Consider the following 14,602-nt stretch of genomic DNA (forward strand, 5'->3'; position numbering starts at 1 on the left):
GGTGCTTTTTGTTTGTGAGTATTCACATTCTCATTGCTGATTTTATATCTTGTTTGGGCGATATTAGGCCATGTTGGCGCCTCTGTTTTTTTATTCTTTTCTAGATATCATACCTCAGGATAGCCATCCTTTGACAGAGTGCTGCCATACTGTTTGGGATCCACAACTTTTTGGTACTAAGACTATCACAACAATTGTTGAAGTTCCATTCTTTATATTTTTTATTATTTTTTATTTTTATATATTATTTTTAACCAATGTTGTTATTGATACTGATATTGTCTATTACTATTAATGTTTTATACTGTTGTATTATTATGACACCATACATTTGATCTTTCATATATATATATCATTTGTGTTGTTATATCCCTTAATCAGGGATACCAGTTCATCCTGTCGCTTGTCTTTGTACACATCAAACATACCACTAAAGACATTCTATAGTTGATATTAGGGAAGCGCCCCCTAAGGGCGTGGTGTGTGTTGTACACACATCACCCTCTATATATATCTTAGTATAGATAAGGCCCAGCCTGAGGTTATGCTGTCTTGCAGTGGTTTGGGGATAATGCATATAGAGGAATTATGAGATAGTATGTAGGTCAAAGTTATGAAGTAGGTACTTATGCCATGTGTGTCGTGCAGTTATTTCAGCCGTTTAAGATAGTTATTTGGCGTTATTTACCTCTACTCGATAGCTGAGAGGGCCATGCCTAGCTGTTTCAAAAGATTTTGGTGCCGGTGTCTACAGAACGCTTATTCAGGCTGCTGTGGGTTGCGACCATGCGGTATCGATTTTTGTGTAGGCCTCAGGCCTTGTCGCGTAGCTTAATATGCCTTCTGCACTGATTTCTCATACAGTATTGTGCTATTGTGCTGTTGTGCAGTTATACAGCTTAGCACAGAGCTGTAACCTGTCTGGCTGTGTCAGAGGGACATTGTGCTAATGTTTCGTGATCGTTGGTTTAGGATGCGGTGCGTAGTGGCAAAGCGGCACCGGTAATCAGGTAGGCCTCAAGCCTTTCTAGTTGGTCTAGCGTGTCACCTGCATCGATCCTTCTTTGAACAGGTCCGGGAAGGTTTATGGAGATATTGCTTTATGATAGCTCTTGATGAGCCAGTTTTAAGATGCAATATTCTCTCTTTAGACCTGCTCGTATCCGGAGCCTCAGTGAAGTGCGACCATCTTAGTCGGCCTCTCACTCCGCCCCTATGTCTTTTCTTGCAATCTTTATTTGAAAAGCAGAAATGTAAAGCTTAGGAGCCAGCCCATTTTAGGTTCAGCACCCTGATGGTGCTTGCTTATTGGTGGCTACATTTAGCAAACAAATAAGCAAGCATAACCCAAGTGCTGAACCAAAAATGGGCCGGCTCCTTAGCTTTGCATTCCTGCTTTTCAAATAAAGATAGCAAGAGAATGAAGAAAAAATAATAGGCGTAAAATATAAAGTTGCTTAAAATTGCTGCTCTATCTGAGTCACTAAAAAAAAAATGTGGGTTCAGTATCCCTTTAATACTACTGCAAATGGAAAATCTGTGTGCCAGCTATAGGTTCCTCTGTACACTGGGCTAATGTGTTTCAGCTACAGGTGAAACTCGAAAAATTATAATATTGTACAATAGTTCATTTATTTCACTAATGCAACTTAAAAGGTGAAACTAATATATGAGATAGACTCATTACATGCAAAGCAAGATAGTTCAAGCCGTGATTTGTCATAATTGTGATGATTATGGCTTACAGCTCATGAAAACCCCAAATCCACAATCTCAAAAAATTAGAATATTACATGCAATCAATAAAACAAGGATTGTTCATAGAACAATATCGGACCTCTGAAAAGTATAAGCATGCATACTGTATGTACTCAGTAGTTGGTTTGGGCCCCTTTTGCAGCAATTACTGCCTCAATGCAGCGTGGCATGGAAGCTATCAGCCTGTGGCACTGCTAAGGTGTTATGGAAGACCAGGATGCTTCAATAGCGGCCTTCAGCTCTTCTGCATTGTTCGGTCTCATGTCTCTCATCTTTCTCTTGGCAATGCCCCATAGATTCTCTATGGGGTTCAGGTCAGGCAGTTTGCTGGCCAATCAAGCACAGTAATCCTACAGTCATTGAACCAGGTTTTGGTGCTTTTGGCAGTGTGGGCAGGTGCCAAGTCCTGCTTGAAAATGAAGTCAGCATCCCCATAGAGCTCGTCTGCGGAAGGAAGCATGAAGTGCTCCAAAATCTCCTGGTAGACGGCTGCGTTGACTCTGGACTTATTGAAGCACAGTGGACCAACACCAGCAGATGACATGGCTCCCCAAATCAACACAGACTGTGGACACTTCACACTGGACTTCAAACATCTTGCAGTGTGTGCCTCTCCATTCTTCCTCCATACTCTGGGTCTCATCAGAAAAGAGGACTTTGGACCACTGAGCAACAGACCAGGTCTGTTTTTCTTTAGCCCAGGTAAGACGCTTTTGACGTTGTTTGTTCAGGAGTGGCTTGACAAGAGGAATACGACATTTGAAGCCCAGGATCCGTCTGTGTGTGGTGACTCTTGATGCACTGACTCCAGCCTCAGTCCACTCCTTGTGAAAGTCCCCAACACTTTTGAATGGCCTTTTCCTGACAATCCTCTCCAGGCTGCGGTCATCCCTGCTGCTTGTGCGCCTTTTTCTTCCACACTTTTCTCTTCCACATAACTTTCTATTAATGTGCTTTGATATAGCACTTTGGGAACATCCAACTTCTTTTGCAATTACCTTTTGAGGCTTTCCCTCCTTTATGGAGGGTGTCAATGATGGTTTTCTGCACAACTGTCAGGTCAGCAGTCTTTCACATGATTGTGATTCCTACTGAACCAGACTGAGAGACCATTTAAAGGCTCAGGAACCCTTTGCTGGTGTTATGGCTTAATTAGCTGATTGGAGTGGGACACTTTGAGCCTAGAATATTGCACCTTTTCACAATTTTCTAATTTTCTGAGATTGTGGATTTGGGGGTTTCCTGAGCTGTAAGCCATAATCATCACAATTATGACAAATCACGGCTTGAACTATCTTGCTTTGCATGTAATGAGTCTATCTCATATATTAGTTTCACTTTTTAAGTTGCATTAGTAAAATAAATTAACTTTTGCACGATATTCTAATTTTTCGAGTTTCACCTGTATATTCAGGTGGTTCTGCATACTTTAATATATAAATTAAAATAAATAAATAAAAAAAAATAAAATATATATATATATATATATATATATATATATATATATATATATATATATATATATATATATATATATTTATTGGTGTGTCCGGTCCACGGCTTCATCCTTACTTGTGGGATATTCTCTTCCCCTACAGGAAATGGCAAAGAGAGCACACAGCAGAAGCTGTCCATATAGCCCCCCTCTGGCTCCGCCCCCCAGTCATTCTCTTTGCCGCTCTGAACAAGGTTTTATAAAGCACAGTACTTGTAGAAACAGGCAACTGAGCTGGAGGCACACAGTTGTGTAGGTAGTAGAGAAAAGCTGCTGGAATATACAATGTATAGTGTAAAGAGATTACCCTCTAAGCTCTAAACACGAGAAGAGAAATATGTGGAGAAGATTAGGTATATTCTACAGCGCTAATCCCTGTTATATTAAGGAATATAGTTAGACCTATTGAATAAAAATAGTGATAACAACAGATGTGTTTAAAATACAGCCTATACACACGGGAAATTTATATATCAAATTTCAATTAAAAGTGTATACAATCTATGCGGTATTCAGCAGTATTAGATGCAAAAATATTCTGAACCGGAATGTATCTATATATACATATATAGAGAAGAGATTAAGTTAAATCCACAGCGCTAATCCCTGATATGGTAGGGTATGAAATACATTCTATGTGAAGCGCACCACAGAAAAGATACAGGTGGCTATAGCGTACAGAAAAAGTATGGCAGATTTTCTGTATACACGCACTGGTGATCTCTAGCCTTATTTATATTTATATATATATATATATATATATATATATATATATATATATATATGAGCAAGTATATTCACAAATCAAATGAAATGAAAGTACTGATCAAAAAACACATATACAGAATAATATTTGCACAGTCTATATAGTGTTTTGACGATATTCAGACAAGATTATTTCAGAGGTTCTTCTAATGCTGTATCCTTAAAAGGTATCACAGTTCACTTACTTCTATGCCCCCAATCGTATGAGGTAAGTGGTAGGCGTGTAGAGGGCCAGGTATAGGAATAGTTTCCTTGGATTCAGCAAAGTCCTTTCTCCTGTCCTCAACGTAGTTCAGCGTTATCCTGCTTCCTCTCACTTACACGGTACGTTCACCTTTCACTGAGGCTCCGGTGTAGGAAGTTAGGGATAAAAGAGGAGACCGGACATAGTATAATACCGTAAAAGCAGAGGTATATTTATTAAAGTAAAATGTGGTACTCACAAGTCTGCCCTCAATCTAATATGAGGTATCAAAGCAGCGTGTAAAACAATTGTCAGTAATCGCACAGCCGGAAACTAAGTGCCCGCGGGACACCCCAACAGTACCGAGAAGTGCACAACGTATATGGAGCAGCCAGATTCAACACCCAGTAGCCTGATGCGTTTCAAAGTCTAGAATGACTTCTTCATCCCTAACTTTCTACACCGGAGCCTCAGTGAAAGGTGAACGTACCGTGTAAGTGAGAGGAAACAGGATATCGCTGAACTATGTTGAGGACAGGAGAAAGGACTTTGCTGAATCCAAGGAAACTCCAAGGAAACTACTCCTATACCTGGCCCTCTACACGCCTACAACTTACCTCATATGATTGGGGGCACAGAAGTAAGTGAACTGTGAGACCTTTTAAGGATACAGCATTAGAAGAACCTCTTAAATAATCTTGTCTGAATATCGTCAAAACACTATATAGACTGTGCGAATATTACTCTGTATATGTGTTCTTTGATCAGTACTTTCATTTCATTTGATTTGTGAATATACTTGCTTATATATATATATATATATATATATATATATATATATATATATATATATATATATATATATATATATATATATATATATATATATATATATATATATATATATATATAAAATAAGGCTAGAGATCACCAGTGCGTGTATACAGAATATCTGCCATACTTTCTCTGTACGCTATAGCCACCTGTATCTTTTCTGTGGTGCGCTTCACATAGAATGTATTTCATACCCTACCATATCAGGGATTAGCGCTGTGGATTTAACTTAATCTCTTCTCTATATATGTGTATATATAGATACATTCCGGTTCAGAATATTTTTGCATCTAATACTGCTGAATACCGCATAGATTGTATACACTTTTAATTGAAATTTGATATATAAATTTCCCGTGTGTATAGGCAGTATTTTAAACACATCTGTTGTTATCACTATTTTTATTCAATAGGTCTAACTATATTCCTTAATATAACAGGGATTAGCGCTGTAGAATATACCTAATCTTCTCTCTCTCTCTCTCTCTCTCTCTCTCTCTCTCTCTCTCTCTCTCTCTATCTATCTCTATATATATTATATACAGGGAGTGCAGAATTATTAGTCAAGTTGTATTTTTGAGGATTAATTTTATTATTGAACAACCATGTTCTCAATGAACCCAAAAAACTCATTAATATCAAAGCTGAATAGTTTTGGAAGTAGTTTTTAGTTTGTTTTTAGTTATAGCTATTTTAGGGGGATATCTGTGTGTGCAGGTGACTATAACTGTGCATAATTATTAGGCAACTTAACAAAAAACAAATATATACCCATTTCAATTATTTATTTTTACCAGTGAAACCAATATAACATCTCAACATTCACAAATATACATTTCTGACATTCAAAAACAAAACAAAAACAAATCAGTGACCAATATAGCCACCTTTCTTTGCAAGGACACTCAAAAGCCTGCCATCCATGGATTCTGTCAGTGTTTTGATCTGTTTACCATCAACATTGCGTGCAGCAGCAACCACAGCCTCCCAGACACTGTTCAGAGAGGTGTACTGTTTTCCCTCCTTGTAAATCTCACATTTGATGATGGACCACAGGTTCTCAATGGGGTTCAGATCAGGTGAACAAGGAGGCCATGTCATTAGATTTTCTTCTTTTATACCCTTTCTTGCCAGCCACGCTGTGGAGTACTTGGACGCGTGTGATGGAGCATTGTCCTGCATGAAAATCATGTTTTTCTTGAAGGATGCAGACTTCTTCCTGTACCACTGCTTGAAGAAGGTGTCTTCCAGAAACTGGCAGTAGGACTGGGAGTTGAGCTTGACTCCATCCTCAACCCGAAAAGGCCCCACAAGCTCATCTTTGATGATACCAGCCCAAACCAGTACTCCACCTCCACCTTGCTGGCGTCTGAGTCGGACTGGAGCTCTCTGCCCTTTACCAATTCAGCCACGGGCCCATCCATCTGGCCCATCAAGACTCACTCTCATTTCATCAGTCCATAAAACCTTAGAAAAATCAGTCTTGAGATATTTCTTGGCCCAGTCTTGACGTTTCAGCTTGTGTGTCTTGTTCAGTGGTGGTCGTCTTTCAGCCTTTCTTACCTTGGCCATGTCTCTGAGTATTGCACACCTTGTGCTTTTGGGCACTCCAGTGATGTTGCAGCTCTGAAATATGGCCAAACTGGTGGCAAGTGGCATCTTGGCAGCTGCACGCTTGACTTTTCTCAGTTCATGGGCAGTTATTTTGCGCCTTGGTTTTTCCACACGCTTCTTGCGACCCTGTTGACTATTTTGAATGAAACGCTTGATTGTTCGATGATCACGCTTCAGAAGCTTTGCAATTTTAAAAGTGCTGCATCCCTCTGCAAGATATCTCACTATTTTTTACTTTTCTGAGCCTGTCAAGTCCTTCTTTTGACCCATTTTGTCAAAGGAAAGGAAGTTGCCTAATAATTATGCACACCTGATATAGGGTGTTGATGTCATTAGACCACACCCCTTCTCATTACAGAGATGCACATCACCTAATATGCTTAATTGGTAGTAGGCTTTTGAGCCTATACAGCTTGGAGTAAGACAACATGCATAAAGAGGATGATGTGGTCAAAATACTCATTTGCCTAATAATTCTGCACTATATATATATATATATATATATATATATATATATATATATATATATAACTTAATAACACTCACAGATATCCTGACACTAGTTTATCCGACTTAGGTCACTTTATGAACTGCCGGTGAGGTTTATGTAATACCCCGATGTGCGAGGTGAAATTACGGGTGGCGTAGGGTTTCAGCAGTTGTGCTTGTCTTTAATCACTACTTCTTTAAGGATGTATATCATATTTTTAAGGTCTTCAATAAAAGTATAATTTTATCCACAGTGTTGGCACCATCATTTGATTTTGTTATATTTTGGGGGTTTTGCAGTCTATCCCCTTTCCTGGAGCACTAACAGTGGTGCTGTCTCTATCATTGGACTTTGATGTATATGAAGGAGTACTGAGACACCACATTTTTTTCTTATTACTAATTGCATGGAATTCTGTTGGGTAAACTGTATTCCAATATTTAGTAAAATGTGTTTCCTGTAACATAACTATGTGAGCTTTTAAAGATTTGTAAATTAGAGATGGTTTTTTTCTGTTTAATATTCAAAATAAGGACCCTAACAATGTGGAAAATGATTTTAATGTGCATCAGATAAAAAAAAAGTGGTATATTAGTGTAAGTTATCTCATGACTTAAGTTTTCCAGTAAACTAAGCATATCAAGTTAGGAGACTGGACCCAAATATCTTGAAATATGTAGAACAGAACATTTCAAAATGTATAAATAACATATAGGCAATGTAATATAAAAAGAGAACATGCATCTCTATTCCAGACACAGAGAATAGAACTTATTAGGTAATAAAACGGAAACATAAAACATAATACTGTCCAAAATATTGGAATGTAACATAAAAAGAATAAATGATCATGTACTGTAGTGTTCATTAAAAGAACATGTAAACCTGAAAAAGTGTTAAGTTTTTTTTATATAGCTTTAAACTGCAGGTTTGAACCGGGAATAAAAAAGTTGAGGAAGGAGAGCGGGGGTGGGGAAGAGAGCAGAGAGGGAAGGGATAGAAGTAAAAAGAAAAGGGGGTGGATTAGCAGTAACCCTGAAAGGTATAATTTGTAGTTAAATCCCTTCTTCTAAAAAGCATGGAAAAAGAGAAGAAACGAAAGTCCTTCTAATAATTTATCTACTGTGCATGTCAACGAGTTCACAAAAAACTTGATAACATTTTTGTGAGTTTTAGTATAAAACAAATCAAATACCTCATTAGGACTCTCTTTTATCAGAGTGAAAGATCTTCTCTGTGTGGTGAGTCTGTTTCATTGGAGCCACTTGTACCTTGTTTGGTCCTTTTTGGGCTTCCCATGTTTCCTTATTGGGGTTATTCACGCTGGAAAGATTGTCTTTGTTGTTTTGATGGTGTTGAAGGCTCTGCAATATCTATCTTAATCTGTAATCGGGGCAAGAGAGCTTGACCTCCATCCACTGTTCAGCAGGTTTAGTCGTTATTCTGGTAATTGAAAACCAATTTGTAAGGGAAGTTGCATCTCTATCTGATTTTGGTGTTGTTAAAGGGACAGTATTCACCAATTTTCATATAACTGCATGTAATAGACACTACTATAAAGAAGAATATGCACAGATACTGATATAAAAATCCAGTATAAAACCGTTTAAAAACTTAGAATCTCCCAGTTTAGCTCTGTTAAATATGTAGCTAGAACACCCACTTTAAGTGGGAAATAAAACACTTCCCCCCCCTCCCGCTTCCTCTGCATATGAAACAAACGGGAGCAAGCTGGAATAGTTATACATCAGTATTCTCCTTAAACTTTGGTGCTTGGTTAGGAGTCTGAAAATCAGAGCAATGTTATTTTAAAAATAAGAAAGAAAAAAAACCAAAACTGTATGGGCTATATAAATGGATCATCTACAAAACATTTCTGCAAAGAGAAATCGAGTGTATAATGTCCCTTTAAGCGCTAATTCTACTGGGTTCATCACTCTTTTATGGAGGGTTATTGGGGCTAAATCCCTGTAGATTTGAATCGTGTGGCCTTTATAGGAGAAATTTTGTGGGTACCTAACTGCTTTCAGGATAAGTTCTTTCACATGGTAGTAGTGTAATTTTACAGTAGTATCCCTTGCTGAATATTGTGGTGTCTTAGTCAGCACTCTATCCATGAGTAACATATTGATATCTCTCTCAGGAATATATGGTGAATGTTCCTGTAAAGTATGTTGTATTTGAGGGATTTCCTCAACGACATTGACTAATTTTTCTTCAAGTTCTGTGGTACGTACTCCAATTTCTTTGTCTTATCGAAGCTCAGATAATGCTGTTTTAAGTTCCTCTTGAAATATAGTTTTTATCTGTGAAAGAAGCTCTTTAGTAGGTACATCAGATATATTTTGTGTAGGGACTCTTTGACAGTTTGAATTTTGTTTTTCATTTTGAGAGTCTAAGAAAATCTGCTGGAGTGAATGGTATATATAAAAGCAGAAGACATCTTGTCAGGCTGGATTTGCAAATTGCTACGTCTCAAGATGTAGTATAAAGAGGGCAGTGAGCATCATTCTGCTACTAAGGAAGCAGTTACCTGCCACTTTCCTTCTTCTTAATGTTATGTATCTAATAAAAATAAGGTAATTTGTATTTGTAGGTATTCCCGCTAACAGTAGGGGTTTTCAGTTCACACGTCAAGAGACTTTTGCTCCCTTCAGTCAAGCTCCCTAATTGAATCTTGACCTATTGCCAATAGTGCACTATGATCAAGTTAGGAAGTGATGAGATGTTATGTGTGAAGGTATAAAAATGAACTGTTGCCCTTTAAATTATTATTGCTGCTATAGCTTTATTTTTCTGCTTTTCCGTTCCATCCCTTTCTCTTCCTCTTCTTGTATATATGATTAATGTGCTTATGTTTTTGCTTTCCTCTTCTTATTTCTCTCCCTCCTCCTCTCATCCCCTCAAATTTATATATAGAGAGGTGATTGTCACCCCTGTGAGTTAGAAGTGTTTAACTCTTCCTCCTGTATGGATGGTGATTTATTTATGATGCAGTTGCTGAAGAGTGGTATATTGAAGTGGAAGGTAGCTGAATTGTAATCTGGTTGACCACCACTAGATGTCAGTAAAGGATCAACTAGACTAGAGAGCAATACTGATGTTAGTAAAGGGCAGCTGTATAGTGTAATACTTTATTTGTTAATGTTTGTTATTTCTTAATACTGATAAAAATCTCTATGGAATTTTGTAGTCCAGTCTTAAGCGAGTTTAATATATTTCAGCTCAATTATAGTTGTTACTTAGCAGACAATCAGGGCCTGTCATGTGAACTAAAATGGTGACTTCCCACCAAATTCTTCATTCTTTTTTTTTTTTTTTCTCCTACCTTTTGTGTCTCTTTTCCTTTAGTCTCCTTCCTCTCTTCTGATGCACACTGTCCCTCCCCTTTTTTTCCCCTCCTGGAAATGTCTGGCTGTGTGATTTTCAGTGCTGTCCCCACACTGGGATAATCGCTTCCCACCTCTAGTCCTTCTCTGTCTCCTGATCACTTGTTCCCCTTGCAGTCTTTTAGACCTTGGAGTCTCCTACCTCAAAGCTCCGTGTCTGGAGCCCTACCCCCCCCCCCCCCCCCCCCGGCGAATGCACTCATTCATAAAGCTCTGCTCTTTCAGAGCAGCTCGATGGCTTCCTTGGCGCTGCTGTGGCCAGTCCGTGCACTCTCCTATCTCGGACCCAAACAAGTGCTAACCATGTCACTGGCAACTGGTGGGGCAAGTAAGCTGTAAAACCTATTATTTTGGGATAAAGAAGCTTATTTTTAACGGAGCTCAATCACAGCACATCTGGTCTCCTTGCCTGCTGGCTCCACCCTCATTCCCATGGCCCTTTTAATAGTTGTATATTAGGGCAAATATCTTATTTTAGGAAATAGACTAATAGCAAAGGATTTTTTTTTTTAAGTAAATATTATAGGTTAAATAAGACCTACCAAAAGAAAAATTTGGCAATGTGCAATCAGGCCTCTTACCGAAAAAATGGAAATGGTCACTATTCCACATTGTAACAGGTAATCCCACATTTATTGATCCCATTTGCAAATATTTTTGCATAAATGACATTGGACATATTTTGTTTTGCATATTACAAATATTTGTTACATAGTATGGATTTGCATAATTAGAAACTTTACAGTATATTCAAAATTATTCATTTTTCGATCAACAGTTCAATCAATTTTTGTTTTTATGTAAAGTACATTACGAAGAGTGTATTATATGCATTGTTGTTTTTAAAGACCACTTTTTTGAAACTGAGTGTTGGTTTGATGTAGATAAGACTGACTTGGGTTATCCAAGGTTTGCACATAGTCTACATTTTGTCATGCAGTTAATGGTGAATTTGTATTCCTTGCCTTTTTAGGTTCCCATTGGTACTATAGTGAAAGAAGATGGACAGGTTATTGCTGACTTGTCCAAACCTGGTGAAGAGTTTGTGGTAGCACATGGGGGACTTGGTGGAAAAGGAAACCGATTCTTTCTAAGTAATGAGAACAGATCCCCAATGACGGCAATGCCTGGTGAGCCTGGAGAAGAGAGAATGCTGCAGCTGGAAGTGAAAACCATGGCTCATGCCGGCATGGTGAGCAAGTGTATTAATGTTAACCCTGCATTTTAGCTGTTGGTGCCAGAGGCATTGTAGTGTATTTATCTCATTATAAGATTTGTTATTGTACAGAGAACTATACTTTCGTAAATAATAAGCCTTGGTTATAATCATAGATATTAATTTGATTATATATTAATACTTCACAACATTGTTACTTTTGTCCAGGTGGGGTTTCCTAATGCAGGAAAGTCTTCTCTCTTGCGGCTTCTCTCCAATGCCCGTCCTGCCGTGGCACCATACCCCTTCACTACTCTAAACCCGCACGTGGGCATCATTGAGTATCAGGATTATGAGCAGATTGCTGGTAGGTTTAAGGCTGGTATCGCTGTATGGGAGTACAGTAATTGAAATGGCAAGGAATATAAATTTGGTAAAGAAGTTTTTACCCCTTCCCCTATTCCTTTTTTTGTTTGTTTTCTTATTAATCATTTTGAATGTAAGGGTTCAATGTATAGGCAAACCTTAGTTGTAACCAGACCATCCAAAAAATTCTTGACTTTACATAGAATTGTTAGTGTTGAACACATGTATGCTTGACAGTTTATACATATTTATTTAGTATACATTTTGTGTGCACATGGTGCAGATATCTAAGCTAACACTAGCAGTGAGTGATGAGCATAGTCTTTGGACAGTGCACAGAGCATACTTACTAATCGTGCCCATACTAGTGCACCAGATGTGTGCAAGTGGTGCCAATAAGATAAGCTAAAGAAGCCCTTTTAATGCTCTTTGTATTGCAGAGTGTTTTGCAATAGTTTGTTGGTGCTGTAAGTTATCCTGTTTACAGCAATTACACAGGGTTACCTGAGTTAAATATAAATTAGACGATTTTAAGTTTTTTACTAATTTTAGTTTTGACAAAATTAAAGGGTACCTAATTTAAACGAAATAAGTAAAGAAAGTTGGCACAATGCTGGCAGGCTATAGCCCCAATACATCAAAATCTTCTATAGTCCAGATTCCGTTAACTCCAATCACAGTGTAGACAACAATGCGGCTCAACTCCCCCCCCCCACCTCCGATACAGACACAGAGTACCTTGTAGGAAAACTTGCGTGCTTCAAACACCCTGGGATAGATCCTTTCCGCCGCTGTGTAGGGATCCGAGATTCACTACGGCAATTCCCACAGCTGATCACCCGGCGTTCCCGTAGTACTTGCTGTGATCGACAGCGAGGCTCCACTGACATCTCCAATGACGTACTTGCGGCGGGGGAGGAGAGAGAGACAAGACAAAATCCTGGGCTCACTGCAGAAAACCCGACCAGGCGGGCACAGCGGTTCCGGAGCTGGTAAAAAGCAGGAACAAAACAGGAGAGGAACCGCTGTGTGTAAAAAGTAAATATTTATTTCAAAAAAGTTTAAAATTGGGAGGCATCCCAAACATGTGGACGAAAAGAAGCTGCTAACATGTTTCGGCCATGGTGGCCGTAGTCATAGCATAAACTTTTTTGAAATAAATATTTACTTTTTACACACAGCGGTTCCTCTCCTGTTTTGTTCCTACCTAATTTAAAGGCATAGTTTATCTCTTTACATTTTGCAAGTTCGATCTCCCTTTAAATATGAAACACTCATGCCCCAGGAAGGCATCCATAATGAAAGTTCACATTTTGGTAAAGAGTATATGCATTTGGCATATCTATCTATTCATGCTTACAGTCTGTTATTTTCTCTCTCTTTCTCCTTGGTTTCTCAGTTGCTGACATCCCTGGAATCATAGAAGGGGCCCACCAGAACCGAGGGCTTGGTTTATCTTTCCTAAAGCATATTGAACGTTGCCGCTTCCTCCTCTTTGTCGTTGACCTCTCACACCCTGAGCCCTGGGTCCAGCTAAGTTGTCTGCAGTATGAGCTGGAGCAGTTTGATGAGGATCTTGCCCAACGCCCTTATGTTGTTGTGGCAAACAAGCTGGACCTTCCTGTGGCTCCTAAAACTCTGCAGCTTCTGCGGCAGAAAGTAAGAAGCAAAGTAATTGGGGTTTCTGCTCTGACAGGTGACAATGCTGAGGAACTGATACTTCACGTCAGAGAGATGTATGATGAATATAGACATAAAGAAGATAAGAAGAAAACTCCTGCACACTGGTGACCTTTGTGTGGTCAGCTGCAACATCCATCGGAATATTTGTGTGGGAAACCTTTTTCTATTACAGACTTCAGAAAAATAGAAACAAGATATCCAAGATCACATAAGAAAATAATGGAAGTTTTTTGTTTTGTAATTGTAATATATTGAAGGTTTATCCAATTTTTTTTGCTTCTGATTGTAATTCCTTTGACCATAAGTGTGATGACAAAAAAAAATTAACTTCCCACCCATCTTTCTCACACCACCTTTTTTTTTTTTTTGTGTGCCTTTTTCTCTTATTAGCTCTTCTTATGTATGTGGCTGAGGCCTATATTAGATCCTTGGTCCATATGTTCACTACCTCATCTCTCTAGAAGTGTAGTCAACTTAATTATTTTTGAATATTAATTAAAGTGATGTATATGATAATTTGTTGAATCTTTTGAAAAAAAATGTTAAAAGGGACATGAAAGCCAACCTTTTTCTATTATGACTTAGATTAAGCATTCATTTAAACAACTTCCCAATTATCAAACGTGCTTCATTCTCTTGGTATCCTTTGTTGAAAGAGCAGCAATGTACTACTGGGAGCTAGCTGAACACATTGGGTGAGCCAATGGCAAGAGGCATATATTTATGCATCCACCAATCAACATCTGACTCCATTGTTGCTCCTGAGTCTACCTAGGTATGCTTTTCAAAAAAAGATACCAAGAGCAAGAAACAAATTAGATAATAGAATTAAATTGTGAAGCTGTTTTGTTTTAAATTGTATGCCCTT

At 38.3% G+C, this 14,602-nt stretch overlaps 1 protein-coding gene across 2 annotated transcripts in view; it reads left to right on the plus strand.

The window, feature by feature from the left end:
• The window catches only part of MTG2 (mitochondrial ribosome associated GTPase 2), a 49,179-nt gene extending 35,107 nt beyond the window's left edge, over positions 1-14,072 (plus strand). For both annotated transcript variants that reach the window (XM_053706483.1, XM_053706401.1), the window contains exons 5-7: positions 11,503-11,721; positions 11,914-12,052; positions 13,451-14,072. In XM_053706483.1, the coding sequence (XP_053562458.1) occupies positions 11,503-11,721; positions 11,914-12,052; positions 13,451-13,842 (750 nt within the window). In that variant the 3' untranslated portion in view covers positions 13,843-14,072. The remainder of the gene's footprint in view (positions 1-11,502; positions 11,722-11,913; positions 12,053-13,450) is intronic.
• Positions 14,073-14,602: the final 530 nt, after the last annotated feature.

The sequence above is a fragment of the Bombina bombina genome, chromosome 1, assembly GCF_027579735.1.
Source record: "Bombina bombina isolate aBomBom1 chromosome 1, aBomBom1.pri, whole genome shotgun sequence".
NCBI lineage: Eukaryota > Metazoa > Chordata > Amphibia > Anura > Bombinatoridae > Bombina > Bombina bombina.